This window comes from Peromyscus maniculatus, chromosome 1 (genome assembly GCF_049852395.1).
Source record: "Peromyscus maniculatus bairdii isolate BWxNUB_F1_BW_parent chromosome 1, HU_Pman_BW_mat_3.1, whole genome shotgun sequence".
Lineage (NCBI taxonomy): Eukaryota > Metazoa > Chordata > Mammalia > Rodentia > Cricetidae > Peromyscus > Peromyscus maniculatus.
Genome location: NC_134852.1, coordinates 92,250,406 through 92,266,784, shown reverse-complemented (window position 1 = coordinate 92,266,784; position 16,379 = coordinate 92,250,406). Strand labels below are relative to the sequence as shown.

General features: G+C 42.7%; 1 protein-coding gene across 3 annotated transcripts in view; it reads left to right on the top strand.

Moving 5' to 3' along the window:
• The window catches only part of Sec11a (SEC11 homolog A, signal peptidase complex subunit), a 41,882-nt gene that overhangs the window by 23,839 nt on the left and 1,664 nt on the right, over positions 1-16,379 (top strand). The window contains exons 3-5 of one of the 3 annotated variants that reach the window (XM_042278749.2): positions 3,317-3,466; positions 8,847-8,966; positions 9,596-9,633. In XM_042278749.2, the coding sequence (XP_042134683.1) occupies positions 3,317-3,466; positions 8,847-8,966; positions 9,596-9,633 (308 nt within the window). Of the gene's footprint in view, positions 1-3,316; positions 3,467-8,846; positions 8,967-9,581; positions 9,634-16,379 lie in introns of all 3 variants that reach the window. The other 2 variants (XM_042278748.2, XM_076545867.1) reach the window with 2 other exon arrangements.

Below are 16,379 nucleotides of genomic sequence, written 5' to 3'. Positions count from 1 at the left end.
TGTTTGTGGCTAGTTTGGCATAGGGCTGTTCTTTTTTTGTTTGTTTGTTTTCCAGAGCTGAGGACCGAACCCAGGGCCTTGCGCTTGCTAGGCAAGTGCTCTGCCACTGAGCTAACTCCCCACCCCAGGGCTGTTCTTATATGAGGTGTACAAGCGTCGTCACTCCCAGGCCTCCCTCCCCTCTACTACGTACTTGATGTTTGATCTCTTTATTTTGGTTGGGGGCACAGTCTTGGCGTGTGGCTCAGGCTGACACCAAACTCAGTCTTGCTGCCTCCGCCTCCCCGGTGCTGCTGGTATTACGGGGCATTTCTGCAACTCCTGGCTCCTTTCATGTGGTTAAATTGGCATCTACATAGGAATTCCTAAAGCTTTTATGGCTTATTTCACTCCACCGGACAGCTTCACCTGACTGCTGACCAGACACTTGATTTCTGCATGATGAAAATAAAATCCGTCTTCATTTTGACCCTCCCCTCCCTGTATCTGTGACGGTCACCGTATCTGCTCAGTTGCAGTGCCACAAACCCGTGGGTCATTCTTTTTTCCCCTGTGTCTAATTGGCCACCGATTGTTTCCCCTCTCCGCTCCTTTATAGCTGTTCCCCTTGCTGTTCTATTTCAGGCCCTTGTCATTTCCTGCCTGACTGTCATAGTGACCTTTAAGGAGAAATGCTTTTCTAATAAGAAAAAGTCAATATGTTCCCATCGTGTGAAATGTTGGAAACAGAAAAACTCTAGCTGAACCTGTCTTTGTAATTCTAAGATAAAAATCACTGCTAACATTGTAGTCTCTTTTCATGTATATTTTTACATTTAATTGAAATAATTCTGTATGTGCATCCTTTTTTCCTTTTCTCCTTGTCGTGTGTGGTGTGTGTGGTGTGTGTGTGTATGTGTGTGTGTGCACGCGTAGCCCTGTATGTCAAGTTTTTTTTTTTTTTTCTTTCTTTTGGTAGATCCAACTGGAGAGTCAACTCAGGGCCGTGTTCATTCTAGACAAGTTCTCTACCACTGAGTTACAGCCTCAGCCTGACAATTCTAAATAACAATTTTATTTTAGTTATTTATTTAATTTTGAGACAGGATCTCATTATGTAGTCTTGGCTGTCCTGGAGCTTGCTATATAGACTGGGATGGCATTAAACTTACAGAGATCTGCCTGCCTGTACCAAAAGCTTTAAGAATAAACATGTACACCAGTCGGTGGTGGCACATGCTTTTAATCCCTGCACTCAGGAGGAGGTGGAGGCAGGTGGATCTCTCAGTACACAGAGAAGTGAGGGTGTTTAAATGTGCTAGCCTAGCATGGTGGTGCAAGACTGTGATCCCAGCAGAGGATTACTGTGAGTTCAAGTTCAGCAAAACAGTAAACATACAGACAAACATGTGCTGTGTGATGTTCTATATGTCCTGTGGGAGCCCGTTCTTAGGTTCCTCTTGGCTTTACCCAGCAGTTCCGCATAGAGGATGATTAGGACCAGGGGCCTGAGTACAGGTGTCTGAGATGGTCTTCACTTGGCTGTGCTGGGGGATGGTCTGTATGTCAAGTTGCTCTGATGGGTCAATAAATAAAACACTGATTGGCTCTTGGCTAGGCAGGAAGTATAGGCGGGACTAACAGAGAGGAGAAATAAAAGAACAGGAAGGCAGAAGGAGTCACTGCCAGCCACTGCCAGGACAAGCAGCATGTAGAGATGCCGGTAAGCCACGAGCCGCGTGACGGTATAGATTTGTAGAAATGGATTAATTTAAGTTATAAGAACACTTAGCAAGAAGCCTGCCACGGCCATACAGTTTGTAAGCAATATAAGTCTCTGTGTTTACTTGGTTGGGTCTGAGCGGCTGTGGGACTGGCGGGTGACAAAGATTTGTCCTGACTGTGGGCAAGGCAGGAAAACTCTAGCTACAAATATGCCTATAATTCCAGCACTTGGGAGACAAGAAGAGTGCTGTGCGTTGGTGTTTTGCTTTTTCCAGACCGAGTTTCTCTATTTAACCTTGGTTGTCCTGGAACTTGCTCTGTAGACCAGGCTGGCCTCTAACTCACAGAGATCCACCTGCCTCTGCCTCCTGAGTTCTAGGGTTAAAGACATGTGCCACCACCACCTGGGTGAGTGCTGTGAATTTTATGTCAGCGTGGGCTACCTAGCCCAGGCTAGCCTTCAACACAAATAATAACACAAACAAACAACATGTTCCTCATAGTTCCCCACTTTTGCTTTCCAGTGGAATTTCCTGGGATTCAGTGATGCCTGCCTCCTATTCCCAGGTATTCAGATATGAATGGGTTTATGTGTGACCTGAGCATGAGGATTTTATATAAACTGCTCAGGTTATTCCAATGTACAAGAGAGTTTAGGAACCACTGCTGTTCCTGTATATAGTCTTCAAACAACAGTGTCTGCGCCTGGATATTCTGTCTTGAGTTCCATTTCCTGCTGATATGTTTACTTTTTACTAATGTTCTTGTAATTGAAAACTGGAGTTTGAGTTCCTGAAGATGTACATGCAAATCTCTTAGGACCTTCTCAGAACCAGGTATGAGGCAGGACAGGCAGTGGAGAAAGATGCTCTCTGTGAGCTCCTCTCACTTCCTAGTTCCTGAAATTCAGACAGAAATCCCAGTAGTCTTTCAGATTTCTCTTTTCAAAACAAAGAAATGACTTGGTAACACCAGTGTTCTCTCTGTTCTGTTTTGTGACTTGATGAGCTGTTTGCCTCCATAATCAGTTGAACTCATAAGGTCATCGTAGTCTCTATCTTTATAAATGGCAGAGGGTGATCCGGTTCTCATTTGAATATTTGAATATGTTTAGTATATTTTCAGATGAAGCCAGAATAAGGGCAGTGGTTTTTTAAAGTTCATTCTTTTATATTGTTTGTCATTTGAAAATTTAAAAGGTTAAGGAATTAGTAACACTGCCCTTTTCAAGACTTGAGCATCTTTGAATCGTAATGCTTAAAACGGAACTAGTTAGTAAAGACGAACAACTAAAAATTCCTTTACTAGTTGAGGGGAACCGAGGTGGGTGTGATGGTGCACACATGTAATCTCAGGACGTGGGAGGCCGAGGTAAGAAAATTGCCACAAGTTTGCGGGCAGCCTGACCTCTACTGGGAGACTATAACTGTGTCCCCAAAATGAATAAATGAAACGGCATCGATTAAGGCAACTTGTTTTGAAGACAGTGTCATCTACGGTGCCCTGGTTGTTAAAATGCTGAGTACATCATGGGCACACTGGTATATGTTGCTCTGTTGAATATCTGATTTTGAATAGATGTATCTATCTTTCTGTATCTTCTCTCCCTCAGTGGCAGCATGGAACCTGCCTTTCACAGAGGGGACCTCCTTTTCCTCACGAACCGTGTTGAAGATCCCATCCGAGTGGGGGAAATCGTCGTTTTCAGGATAGAAGGAAGAGAGATTCCTATTGTGCATCGAGTCTTGAAGATCCATGAAAAGTACATGCCAGCTCTTTGTTTGTGTCTTTGAAAAGTTTTGTTTCCCAGTTTGAAGTGTTCAATATTGACATGAAAATTATTGAAGAGCGGGGCTGGAGAGACGGCTCAGCAGTTAAGAGCACTTGATGCTCTCACAGAGGACCCAAGTTCGGTTCCCAGCAAGCACATGATAGCATGTAACCATCTGCAACTTCAGTTTCAGGAGATCTGATGCCTTCTTCTGACCCTGGGGGCACCAGGCATTGGTGCACATATAGGCAAAACACTCATATACGTAAAACTTTTTATTTTTATTTTTTCGAGACAAGGTTTCTCTGCACGACAGTCTTGGCTGTCCTGGAATTTACTTTGTAGACCAGGCTGGCCTTGAATTCACAGAGATCCACCTGCTTCTGCCTCCCAAGTGCTATGATTAAGGGCACACACCACCACTATCCAGCTAATAAAACATTTTTTTTAAATTAATAAAGAGGGCTGGAGATGTAGCTTAGTTGGTAGAATGAAGCCCTGGATCCTGGATTAGCTCCCAACACTGCAATACAAAACCCAGGCCTTGGGGTACATGTCTGTAATCCCAGCATTTGGGAAGCAGAGACAGGCCAGTTCAGGGTCATTGACTTGCATAGCAAGTTGAAGGCTAGCCTGGGCTAAATGAGACTCTTCTCTAATAATAAAACACTGTAGAGAGTCAGGAACCCTTGACCTTTACTTCCCATCCCATCTACGAATGTCTGAAAGTTTGGTGAACATTTGGAAAATGCTGAATAGTTACTAACTCATCTATTTCTCTGAAGATTTTTCCAGAGGCTTTTCATGTTCTTTTCTAGTTCCTTATCAGTCTGTGTGTAACTCCCAAAAATCATGTGATAAAGATTAATCCTAAATATAATCCCCTGCTATAATGGAGTATAATAACCTTAATCTCTAAAATGAAAACAAAAGCTATCAGGCAGTATAATGATAATAAATTTGTCAGCTTCTTTTGGAATACTGGATTCAAACCCAGGCCAGACCCAAATTTTTCAGCTTTTCAAAGTTCAGTAAGAGGGCTGGCCAGATGGCTCCGTAGCTAAAGGTGCTTGATGCCCTGGCCTTGGTCCCCGGAACCCACAGCAGGAGGAGAGAACCGGCCTCGAAAGTTTTCCTCTAGTTTCCACCCACGACTGTGGCAATCAGTACACCTTCACAATATCATGATAAATGAATTGAAAGTTTCAGACTCAAGGCACCGGTGAGATGGCCCAGTGGGTAAAGACGTGTGTCACCGAGCCTGATGACCTTAGTTCAGTCCCCAGCACCCACATGGTAGGAGCCCTAACTCTCAGAGGTTGTCCCTGAACTCCACGTGTGCACTCCATGTGTGTACAACACTAAATGAGTACTCTCGACCTTCCTGCTTTTGCCTCATTGGTGCTAGGACTTAGAGTATGTGCCAGTGTGCCAAGCCCACGATAAATTTCTAAAATCTAAGTTATTTTTCTAAATAGAGTCTTACATTTTAGAAGCAGAAAGGACACATAGAAAAAAGCATTCCAACCCCCTCAGAGTAAGAAGAACAAGCAAAACCTTCCACTTCCCTGGGTCTCATTTTTCTGAGGTAATGTAAAGATTGCAGAAAGATGAACTCTCAAGTGGATGGTCCCTGTCCAGCTGTTCACGCCTGTTCATTCCAGTATGTAATTATTTGTAGTTCAAGTAACGTTCACAAGAGGAGAGAAAGAAATGAACAAAAAGGCTTGCATACTGCAGAACCAAAAGGCTCTCTTGCCTTGAGAAGGTCCTAAATGAACACTGGCTCAGCATCTAGTAGCTTTTCTCCATTTCATAGTTACATATTTGGGGTGGCACTTACCTTCATCCCAGTACCAGAGAGGTGGAGTCAAGAGGATGACAGGCGTCAGGCCACCCAGGGTGGCAGAGTGAGGAAAGGTCACCTGTACCCCAACGCTCAGCAGGATCAGAATTTGAGGGAATCTCTTCCTCTGCCTCCTGTGTGTTGGGATTTCTTGCAGGCACTACCACACCTGGCTGGAGCATATCTTAATAGGTGCATTGAGGGGTAGTCACCAGGGAAGAGTGTTTGTTCTGCCACTAAGTAGATGAGGGAAATGTGTGCTTTTTCAGGAAACAACAGGGATCAGAGCCCAGCAGGGGGAAAGCATGTGCATTGTTTTGCTGACCAGCAGGCCCTTGGGAATAGCCCAGTGTGAAGTATTCCTTCCCTTCTGCCGCTTTCTGTTTTAAGGACTCTCTCTCCTGATGCTCTTGACTGTCCTCTTCAACCCCCAGGACCGCTCAGACACTCCTTCACGCACTGAATTGTCAGCTACAGGGTACTTTTCTCTGTATAGATTTGCATTTTTTTCTGACTGGAACCTCGTTTGGAATGTGGCATTTGCACTTAACTGTCTTTGGTGTTTGTAACACCTCCCAGTTTTCACCTGTGCTTCATAGCATCTTGGGAGTCGGTTTCCTGAGTGGATATTAGTCAGTAGGAACCTGAAGCTAATTTTCTTTTTTACAGGCTGTGATTGTTAAAGAAACTTATTAATTTTAGTCTGATCTTTAGTAACTGTAAATTATGCTTTGCTTTCAGTTACATTATAATTACTAGATGTTGGGCCAGAGAGGTGGCTCAGTGGCTAAGAGCACTTGTTGCTCTTGCAGAGGACCCAGTTCCATTCCCATCGCCCATATGGCAGCTCACAAGTCCCTGGAATTTGAGGTCCAGTGATCCAGTGCACTCTTCTGCCTCTTTAGGCACATGTATGGTCCACAGACATGCAGTCAGAACACTAATACATATAAAAGAAATCTAAAGGCAGTTAAAAAAAATTACTGGAAGTCTTAACCATTTTTTAGTAGCATTAAATTCCTTGACATCTCTCTCTTCCTCCTCTCTCCCTTCCTCCCTCCCTCCCTCCCTCCCTCCCTCCCTCCCTCCCTCCCTCCCTCCCTCCCTTCCTTCCTTTTTTTTTTTTGGAGATAGAGCCTCATGTAGCCCACTGTTTTCCTTCATTCTCCTGCCTTTACCCCCAAGCATTGGGATTATAGGAGCTGCTGCTGTGTTCAGTTTATTTGGTGCAGGGATCCAATCAAGGCCTAGTATATCTCGGCAAGCATTCACCAAGGTACATTACCAGCCCCGAAGTCATCGTTTTTGTCATTAGGCTAGATAGTTTGGGGTTTTACTTTTTTTGGTTTTGGTCTTTTTTTTTTTTTTTAATGGACATTTGTGTTCTGGCTGCATATATGTCTGTGTGAGAGTGTCAGATTCCCTGGAACTCAGTTGCAGATGAGCTGTCATCTAGGTGCTGGGAATTGAACCTGGGTCCTTTGGAAGAGCAGCCAGTGTTCTGCTGAGCCATCTCTCCAGTCCCTGGTCTTGTTTTTTGAGTCAGGTTCTCTATACAGGTTTGGCTGTCCTTGAATTTCTTTTGTAGGTCAGGCTGGTCTCGAAATCATGGAGATCCACCTGCCTCAGCTTTCTCAGTGTTGGGATTAACAGCATGTGCCACCATACCTGGCCCAAGATAGTATTATAACTGCTACCAAATCTGAAGTATAGAGGCTTTTTTTTTTTTTTTTTTTTTTTAACTGATTTTTCTGCTGGGCAGTGGTGGTGCTCACCTTTAATCTCAGCACTCAGGAGACAGAGACAGGCAGATCTCTGAGTTCAAGGTCAGCTTGGTCTACATAGTCCCAGCCCAGGTAGGGTTGTGCAGTGAGACCCTGTCTCGAAAAACTAAAGCCAATAAACAAACTTGTTTTTCTAACAACTGCATATTTGTTAGAAAAAAAAATAAGACAATGTGAAACTACAGAATGCTGTAGGTAGGCACTGTTTATCCCTTGATCTATGTTACTTTAGGCCTTGTATTTTGTATTTAGAGGTTTGCTGGCATGCATAGCAGAGTCTCATGAGCCCACGTTTCTGCCCTCTATCAGATGACTAGTGTAAGGCCATTTCTGTGCATCTACATTCTCTTCTCCCTCTCTTTTGTATCATTTTGGGCGAGGGCCTTGGTATCATATCGTATGTATTTCAACAAATGTCTAGCCAGGCAGTGGTGGCGCACGCCTTTAATCCCAGCACTCGGGAGGCAGAGGCAGGCGAATCTCTGTGAGTTCAAGGCCAGCCTGGACTATCAAGTGAGTCCCAGGAAAGGCGCAAAGCTACACAGAGAAACCCTGTCTTGAAAAACCAAAAAAAAAAAAAACAAATGTCTATAAAACAACCATTAAGCTTTTATAAACTATGACTAATTAGTATGGTGAATAAATAAATATATAATCTAATCAATACAATTAAATATAATATAAATAGTACTAAATATATGATAATTAAAAATGAACATTTCCTTAAGATTATTAAATTTTTAGTTGTTCAATTTACCAATTTCATTATGGCTTTTAAAACCGAAGGCGGGTGGTGGTGGTGCATGCCTTTAATCTCAGCACTTGGGACGCAGAGGCAGGCAGATCTCTGAACTCTAGGCCAGCCTGGTTTACAGAGCGAGTTCCAGGACAACCAGGACTGTTTTACAGAGAAACCCTGTCTTGAAAAGCCCGAAAAACCAACCAAACAAACAAACAAACAAAAAATTGTTTGAACCTAGATCAGTTAAGGTCCTCGGCCAAAGTTGGTTGATGTGGCTTTAATAGACACTTAGAATGTTATTTTAATTACTTTTTATTGTTTTTTAATTATATTTCTTTATTTGGGGGCACTACCAGGTGCATGTGGTAGTCAGAAGTCAGCTTAGGGAAGTTGGTTCTTTCCTTGTACCATGTGTTTTCTGGGGGCCAAACTTAGGTTGTCAGGCTTGGTGGCAAATGCCTTTACCTGCTGAGCCATTCACTGGCTGCACTGTATAGACTCTGACTTCATCTCGAGTTCCTTCTCCAGGACTCTTTGTTCCAGGGGAAGATGTCCATGCTATTAAAGGAACTGTGCTGTTTGTTAATTTCCCGTAGTCTGTACTTCAACAGTTATATCCTGAGGGATAATTTAGTATCTCCCTTTGATTTTTATGTTTATAGAAAATTGGTTGTGCATATTTTAATATAAATGAAGTCCATTATATATGCTAGTTTATCTTTTCTTCAAGTAGTAAAGTGTGTATGATCATCTAGTATCATTTCATGTTTTTCTACAGCTGTGTTCATAATGCTCGTATAAGTATTTCAGCTCCTTAATGTTACACTTCTCACTTATTCTTAATCTTTTTCTAGCTAAGCAGTCCAGCTATAAACATTCTTCTAGCTAGCTAAAGAATTGCTCTTAGGCATGATTACCCAGCACTCGTTAAGAAGAGCAGATTCTGTGCAGTGAATGCCATGAAGATTTTTGGTGACTTGTTTCCCTTACTCTTTTAAGGCAAAATGGGCATATCAAGTTTTTAACCAAAGGAGATAATAATGCCGTTGATGACCGAGGCCTCTATAAACAAGGACAACATTGGCTAGAGAAGAAAGACGTTGTAGGGAGAGCGAGGGGGTAAGTACCCAGGGGATCATCTTGGCCTTTTCATATCGCTTTAAACGTGGTCTTACTGACTGTGCAACTGAATGCAAAGCAGTCAGCCCTGGTTCCACCAAGTCACCTTTTGTCTTTAAAAGATACACATCTTAAACTGCATCTGAGTCTTAAGTCATACTACTCCTGAGGGGAGGGGTGGGGTACAAATAAGAGTAGAATACTAGGGATAAGATCGGATACTGCATATCACAATTAACTAAAAACTTTGCTAGCCAGGTGTGGTGGTACACACCTGTAATCCCGGCTCGGGAAGTAGAAGCAAGATCAAGAGTTCAAGGCTAGACTCACTAAAAAGCTGTGAGTTTGAGGTTAACCTGGGCTACATGAGACTCTCTTTCTAAAACCAAGAATCAGTTATTCAGTTCACTCAAGGAATATTGATGTCAGTAGTTGGTCAGGCTATTGGGTCCAGGGTAGTATTAATGCTGCTTCATAAAACTTAGGTTATTAGAAATTTATTGGGACAATTTAATTGTTCATCTAAATTAATTTTATTGTGTTAATTTATCCTATAATGTTTGATTCTAGTCTTGACGTTGATGAGGTTAAATGAAATTTTTAAATTATGTTAAGCCTGTTCATTTCAGATATTATCAGGAGAACAGATCAGTGGAGGACAGGAATTGTAAGTTACGGTATAAGGAAGTATGGAATTACTACTTCAATGTACTAATAGTATTAACATAACTCACCTTCATTAGGGCTTGCTATATACCAGACACTCATTGTATGTGCCTTATAAGTATTGCTTCATTTTAACCTCCAAACAACGCTAATATTCCCATTCTGCAGATGAGGAAACTCAGATAAGCCATGTTATGTCTGTAAGATCACACTGATGGTGGTGGTAAGTGGCTGGAGCTCCAGAGCCCGCCCTCTGCGTCATTACAGCAGAATTGCTAGCATGGTGTCCCACACATAGGCGGGTGCTGGTTCTCTCTTTCGGTACTTCCTAGCATTCTTACTATTGTCAGAATGTTGTCCTTACTATGTAAATCAGCTGAGGAACAGCCACCTCCCTGGGACACTGCTGTGCAGTGTATGTAAGTTTCTAAGTTTCTCAGTTGTAGCCTGAGAGATGGGAAGGAATCCAGATCAGAACAATACCATTGTGTTGTGTTTTGTCTGCATGTGCGTGCCTGTGTATCCAACTTCAGGAGAATGTTTATAACCTGTGTTGGAGCTAAAGATGATCCACATTAGGTCATCCGTGCCTCTGAGAAATAGATCTCCAAATTTCCTCATTTCCAAAGATGTTCCTGTCATGTTTTTTCAGACTCATTAATCTCTTTTTAGCCTCTATTTTTCCTTCAGTTGTAAATCTGCAGATCATTTAGAATGATAAGGAAATTGCAGTTGTCAGAAGGTAAAGCGGCTGCTTTACTTTCTCCACCTCCATCAATATTTACTATCAACCTGTTGATTTTAGCCTTTATGTATGGGACAGAGATGCAGGCATTAAGTGTACATGCTCCCACATTCATAAAAACATTAGATATATAAGGGGAGAATAGTCCACTATTGTACAACTCCCTTTTCACTCCAAGGGGTGTTTACAAATCAATACATTTACCATCATTTGCAGAGCTAGTACCCCCATTCTTGGGGTAGCTCATACAGCTACTGGGTGTCCTAGCGTCAGCCCCGACCTGTTTTTAGTTGTTTGTTTGTTTTTGTGAACACTGTTAGAATGAACGTCTTGCTGTTAGACATATCCAGTGATTTTACCCAGTCTTCCCAGTAAAATAAAAAATCTGAGTTACTGGGTAAAGCATATATACACTTTAAAGCTTTTTGACAAACTTTGCTGAACTGTTTCTGTATACTCCTTCCATTTAAGAGTGTTCCTTTAGCCGGGCGGTGGTGGCGCACACCTTTAATCTCACCACTTGGGAGGCAGAGACAGGCAGATCTTCAGGTTCGAGGCCAGCCTGGGCTACAGAGCAAGTTCCTTCCAGAACAGCCAGGAGTACACAGAGAAACCTTGGGTAGGGGGTCTCTTTATGTGTGTTTGGTTCTTTATTGTCACAATTGTGTCTGCCTATTCTGTCCCTTTGTTGGTTAAAAGATGTCTCATTCTCCAGGTTAGTAATCAGGCTTTCTTTCTCTCAACTAACTTGTCTTTCTGAAGATTTTTTTTTTAATTCCAAACTATATAAAGTTTAAACTAAAATCTCAACTTTAACAATATAAGCCCTTTAATGGCTGTTAATAAAAAAAAATCAATAATCTGAATTTCTATGAAATATCAAACACCTGGGACACGAACAGCTGGCAGACAGGCTTCCCTGGACAAACTCACTTTCCCCCGCCACTGCCCCAGCACTTAACTTGACAGGCATTGAAGTGAGTCACCCTCCTTGGTGGAAAGTGAATTTATAAAGCACCAGGCTGCTATTTCAGAAGCAGGCTGGACCCCACTCTTGGGGATAGGGCGTTTCTGCAGGCAAGCCTGTGACTGTGCTACAAATACCTTTAGAAATAAAACGAAAAATTAGTTGTGTTTTTCTGAGCTGTTGCACGCTGATACCTAAGGTTCTGCACCGAAATCGTGTTTACAAACGTTACTGAAACAGTTGACATATTTGGGGATAGAAGGTTCTCTATTTTAAGGGGTAATTCACAGATCTTAGTATATCCACAAGTTTGTACAACCTAATTCCAGAACATTCCTCTCTACCCTCACACTCATTAGCAGTCACGTCTCATCCTTTCCTCTCCAGCTGCTGACAGCCGCTGACCTGCTGTCCAGGGCTTGGCCTGTTGGGGCAGTTCATGGAAACAGAATCATACAGTTGTGATCTTCTGTGTTTGGCTTCTATCGCCTAGCTTCATTTTCAAGGTTAATTCATCTTCTAGCATGTAATAAAAACTTTAGAAATGAAACTAATACTGTACCAACTAAAGATTTAATAGAGATGAATTTGGAAAACCAGAAAGTTAAAAAAATACTAGAGGACCTGTTGGTCACAGAGAAGAGAGCAGTGGGAGAAAAGAGAGCGGACAGAATAGTTGGTAGAAAATGTCATTGTGAAAAAAATGAAGGAAGCCAAGGAAGGGAAAACTAGAATAGTGATGTTCAGAGCATCCAAACAAGACCGTCCCAACAGAAGAGGAAGCAGTGTTCTTAAGAGGAAATAAAGTGCAGAGACAAGGTGTCTACTGTCCAAGTTTGCCACAGGCTTTGAGGTACAACGGAAATGCTGATTACCCTGACTGGTTTTAGTGCACTCTGGATACATGTATTAGAATATAGTAGGTGATAGCCCATAAAATGCATGTAAGTGACATGTAAATAAAAAATAAAGCTTGCGTCCAGGTATAGTGGCGCATGTGCATAATCCTAGTACCTGGAAGCTGGAACAGGGGCTCTCTTCAAGTGAAGCTGTTCGCAGCAGCACAGTGAAACCCTATTTTGAAAATTAAAAATACGGGACTGAATAGTTGGCTCTCTGGGTAAGAGTATTTATTGTTGTTTCAAAGAATGCAGGTTCAATTCCCAGTACCCAGATGGAGGCTCACCACCTCCTTGAGTACCAGGCACACATGTGCACAGACGCACACGCAGGCTAAACATTCATATACATAAAATAATAAAAATAAGTCTAAAAATGATTTTAAATAAAAAAATTAAAAATATAAGAGTTTGACGTGAGCTTTCTCTTGACTGAAATCAACAACTACAATGTATATGTTTTTATGAATATACATTTTTAAATGCACTTTTTAACAGCTAAGCTTGGTGGTTGTATGCCTTTGTTAACAGGATTAAAAGTTCATGGCCAGCTTGAGCTACATTAAATCTTATCTCCCCAAAAAACCTTACTTTTTATTTAATTTGAAGCAGATCATTTCAAAAACCAAACTCTAATCTGAGGTCATTATATAGTATTTTATTAAATTGGCTTCTGAGGTCCAGACTTTTTATTTATTTATTTGTTTGTTTGTTTGTTTGATAGTCTCATTGTGTAACCCTCACTTTGTAGACCATGCTGGCCTTGAACTACCAGAGATTACCTCCCTCTGCCTCTCTGTTGGGATTAAAAGCATCCACCAGGCATGGTTTTTTTTTTTTTTCAATTAATATTTATTTTTATAAATGTGTATGTGGTTATTTCACAGTTCCAATGTAGAGGTCAGAGGACAGCCTAGGGAAGTTGGTTCTTTCTTCCCACCATGTGTTTTCCAGGGTTCAAAGTCATCGTCAGGCTTAGTGGCAAGTGCTTTACCCAGTGAGCCATCTTGTCAGCCCAAACTTCTATTTTATTTTAGTTTGGGTTTTTCCGAGATAGGGTGTTACTATGGAGATCTGGCTGTCCCAGAACTCACTATGTGGACTAGGCTGGCCTCAAACTTTACAGTAGGCCACCTTCCTCTGTCTCCAAAGTGCTGGAATTATGTTAATCTCACCAGGTGAGAATAAAACCACTACCACAAATTTTGAGCCAAATTTGAAGCAAGCTTCATTAAGTATTGGCTCAGACAATGGACACTCGCCAGGTCCATATCCGGGATGCCCAGAGTATGACACCAAATTACATTAGGCAGAGGCTTATAAAGGCAGAACCCACAAAGCTACGTACTTCCTGCCTATGTACCTCCTGCCTGTGTGTGATCAAGCACATCCTCTACAGTTGGGGCAACCAAGCTTGTTTACAGAAACGAAAACACGTTTGTTATCTTACATGAGCAACAGCCCCCAACATTTCAAGAAGTTCTCTGTCCTTGGGCAAATGGGGATGACAGGTTAGAGGCATTTTTGTTTTATAGATCTCTTAAGCACAGTAATTTAAACATAAAACATAACTCTAGCCATTACATTTAAAGGTGTGCTCCACTACTCCTAAATTGCCCAACTTCTTAAATATAGATCCACTCTTACTTTGTGTAGCATATTTTCTTTACCATTTTAAATGTTTATGGCTGTTTTACCTGTGTTCATGTCCACACCACACTTGTGTCTGGTGCCAGAAGAGGTCAGAAGAGGAACCGTCGTTCCAGACATTGTTAGCAAGCATGGAAGTGCTGGGGTTAGACCTGGGCCTCGGGCCAGCCTGTGCTCTTCAGTCCTGAGCCACCTCTGGCCTGCACTTTCTCCTGAAGTATCAGTTGGTGATGCTGTTTCTGTACACTCCTTTTCCTGTCCGTCAGTGCACTCTGGCTGGCTACATCGACTGAAATACATTAAGAGGCATTCCATAAACATGTGCGAGTCTTTCCTGTAAATAAGAAATAGAGCCCGTGCGCAGGCAGAATCAGTGCGGCCCCAGCCTCCCTCCTTGCTGAGGTTACTGGCTCGGTGCCACAGCAGCCTGAACAGCACTTTGGCTCACGTGAACTCTAGACCGTACACTACCTTCTAGATAAGAACTTGGCATGAACTGGTGCTGGAGGTGGTTTGTGAGGGGCATTTGGTTACTTATTTATAATCTTAGTCTGCTTACCAGCAGCTTGGCTTTAACAGAGCTGTCTACCTGAGCGGTATGGGGGTGGGAAGTACTGTGGGTTTGGATTTAAACCGGCGAAGGATACCTTCCCAGAGCTTAGCAATGTTTTGTGGGTGTCTCTTTTTGGCTCTTGGGGAACCCACATGTTGACACAGGTCCTCTGTGGTGAAACTGCTTGTCACCATGTATCTGTGTCATGCACCTTATCTCAGACCTAAACATCTTGAACTTGAGTGTGCAAGAGCATTGTTTGAAGTTCATCTTTCAGGGATTTGTTTACTCAGAAAATCTGAGGGCAGTAGAAAAGTATATGTGGTTAAAAAAAAAAAAAAAAAGCCGGGCGGTGGTGGCGCACGCCTTTAATCCTAGCACTCGGGAGGCAGAGCCAGGTGGATCGCTGTGAGTTCGAGGCCAGCCTGGGCTACCAAGTGAGCTCCAGGAAAGGCGCAAAACTACGCAGAGAAAACCTGTCTCAAAAAACCAAAAAAAAAAAAAAAAAAAAGTATATGTGGTGATTTTATGTGTGTTTGACACAAGGTTTCATGTAGCCCAGGCTGGCCTCCCTCACACTCTCTGTTGTAGCTGAGAATGACTGATCTTTCTGTCTCTACCTCCCAGACATTGGGATTACAGGTGTGCACTACCATACCCGATTTACATGGTGCTAAAGATCAAACCCAGGGCTTCGTGCCTGCGTGCTAGGCCACGCTACCGCCTGGGCTGCAGCTGCAACCCCAGTATTCTGTCAGAGAAGGTCCAGCTGTTAGGAAACACCAGTAGTGGGAAAGGAAATTGGGGGAGGGGGGACAGGCGGTTTAGTTTTGAAAAAGGAGAACAGAAGATAGGAAATAAGGAGTTTTTAACAGGAAGTGAAGGACACTAAAGACAACGTCTGTGGAAGTTTGCCTGTGGCTTTGATGGTGGAGGTGTTAAGTGGGAGGTGATTTCTGTTTCTGTGGCCTTTGGCATGGCAGGAAGTTTCAGTTTACAAAGTGAGAGTGGACTGTGATAAAGAGTTCAGAGTCCCCTGGGGCCCAACCTCTCCTCTCTGTGATAAATGCTAGTGTGCCCCCCACACAGTGTGTCCAGTCTACTCTGGAGCCCAGCAGTGGAGGAGAAAATGAAGAAGGTTGGATGTATATTTGCTTACCATCTTTTCTCACATCAGTGATGCCCTGGTAATTTTCTTATTCTGTCCTGCATCATTATTATTGTGAGTTGTTTCATTTTGTTTTTGAGATAGGATGTCACTGAGTAGCCCCGGTTGACTTGAAACTTAATATGTAGACCAGGCTAGTCTTAAACTTAAAGAGATCCATCTGCCTCTACCTCCCATATATAATGGCTGAGATTAAATGCATATACCACTGTGCCTAGCCCTTGCCCTGTATTCTTACAATGTTAAGGTGTCTTGCATAGAGAGAAGATTTAAAGCCTGGAGAAAATGCAAAGAAAAACCTCCGATATTCAAATATTCCATCAGGCAGTATTGGGCCAAAAAGGCTTGGTTCAGCAGTAGAGTGCCTGGCCTGGGTGAAGCCTGGGCTTGATCTCCAGCCTGGTGAACCTGTGTGTGCATGTGTGTCCTCATGCGAACTTGTACATGTTTACTGGAAGGTTCGATGTACAAGGCACTATGTTTGGCCTTAATGGTTATGGGACATCAAGATTGCTACTCACAGAGTCTAGACGGGAGGCTGGTACCATATAACTGTGTAAAACAGATTTGTTACAATTGTGAGAAAACCCTCACTGGCAGTGTATCACGTGCTAAGAGATTTTTTCACCGGGCGGCTTTGCCAAGTTTGAGGGGCTGGAGAAAAGGAAAGCGAGTGAAGACACAGGGCTGAGGAGATGGCTCACGGTTAAAGTGCTTGCAGCTCAAGTGTAAGGACCTGAGTTCAGATCCCCAGAGCCTCTGTAA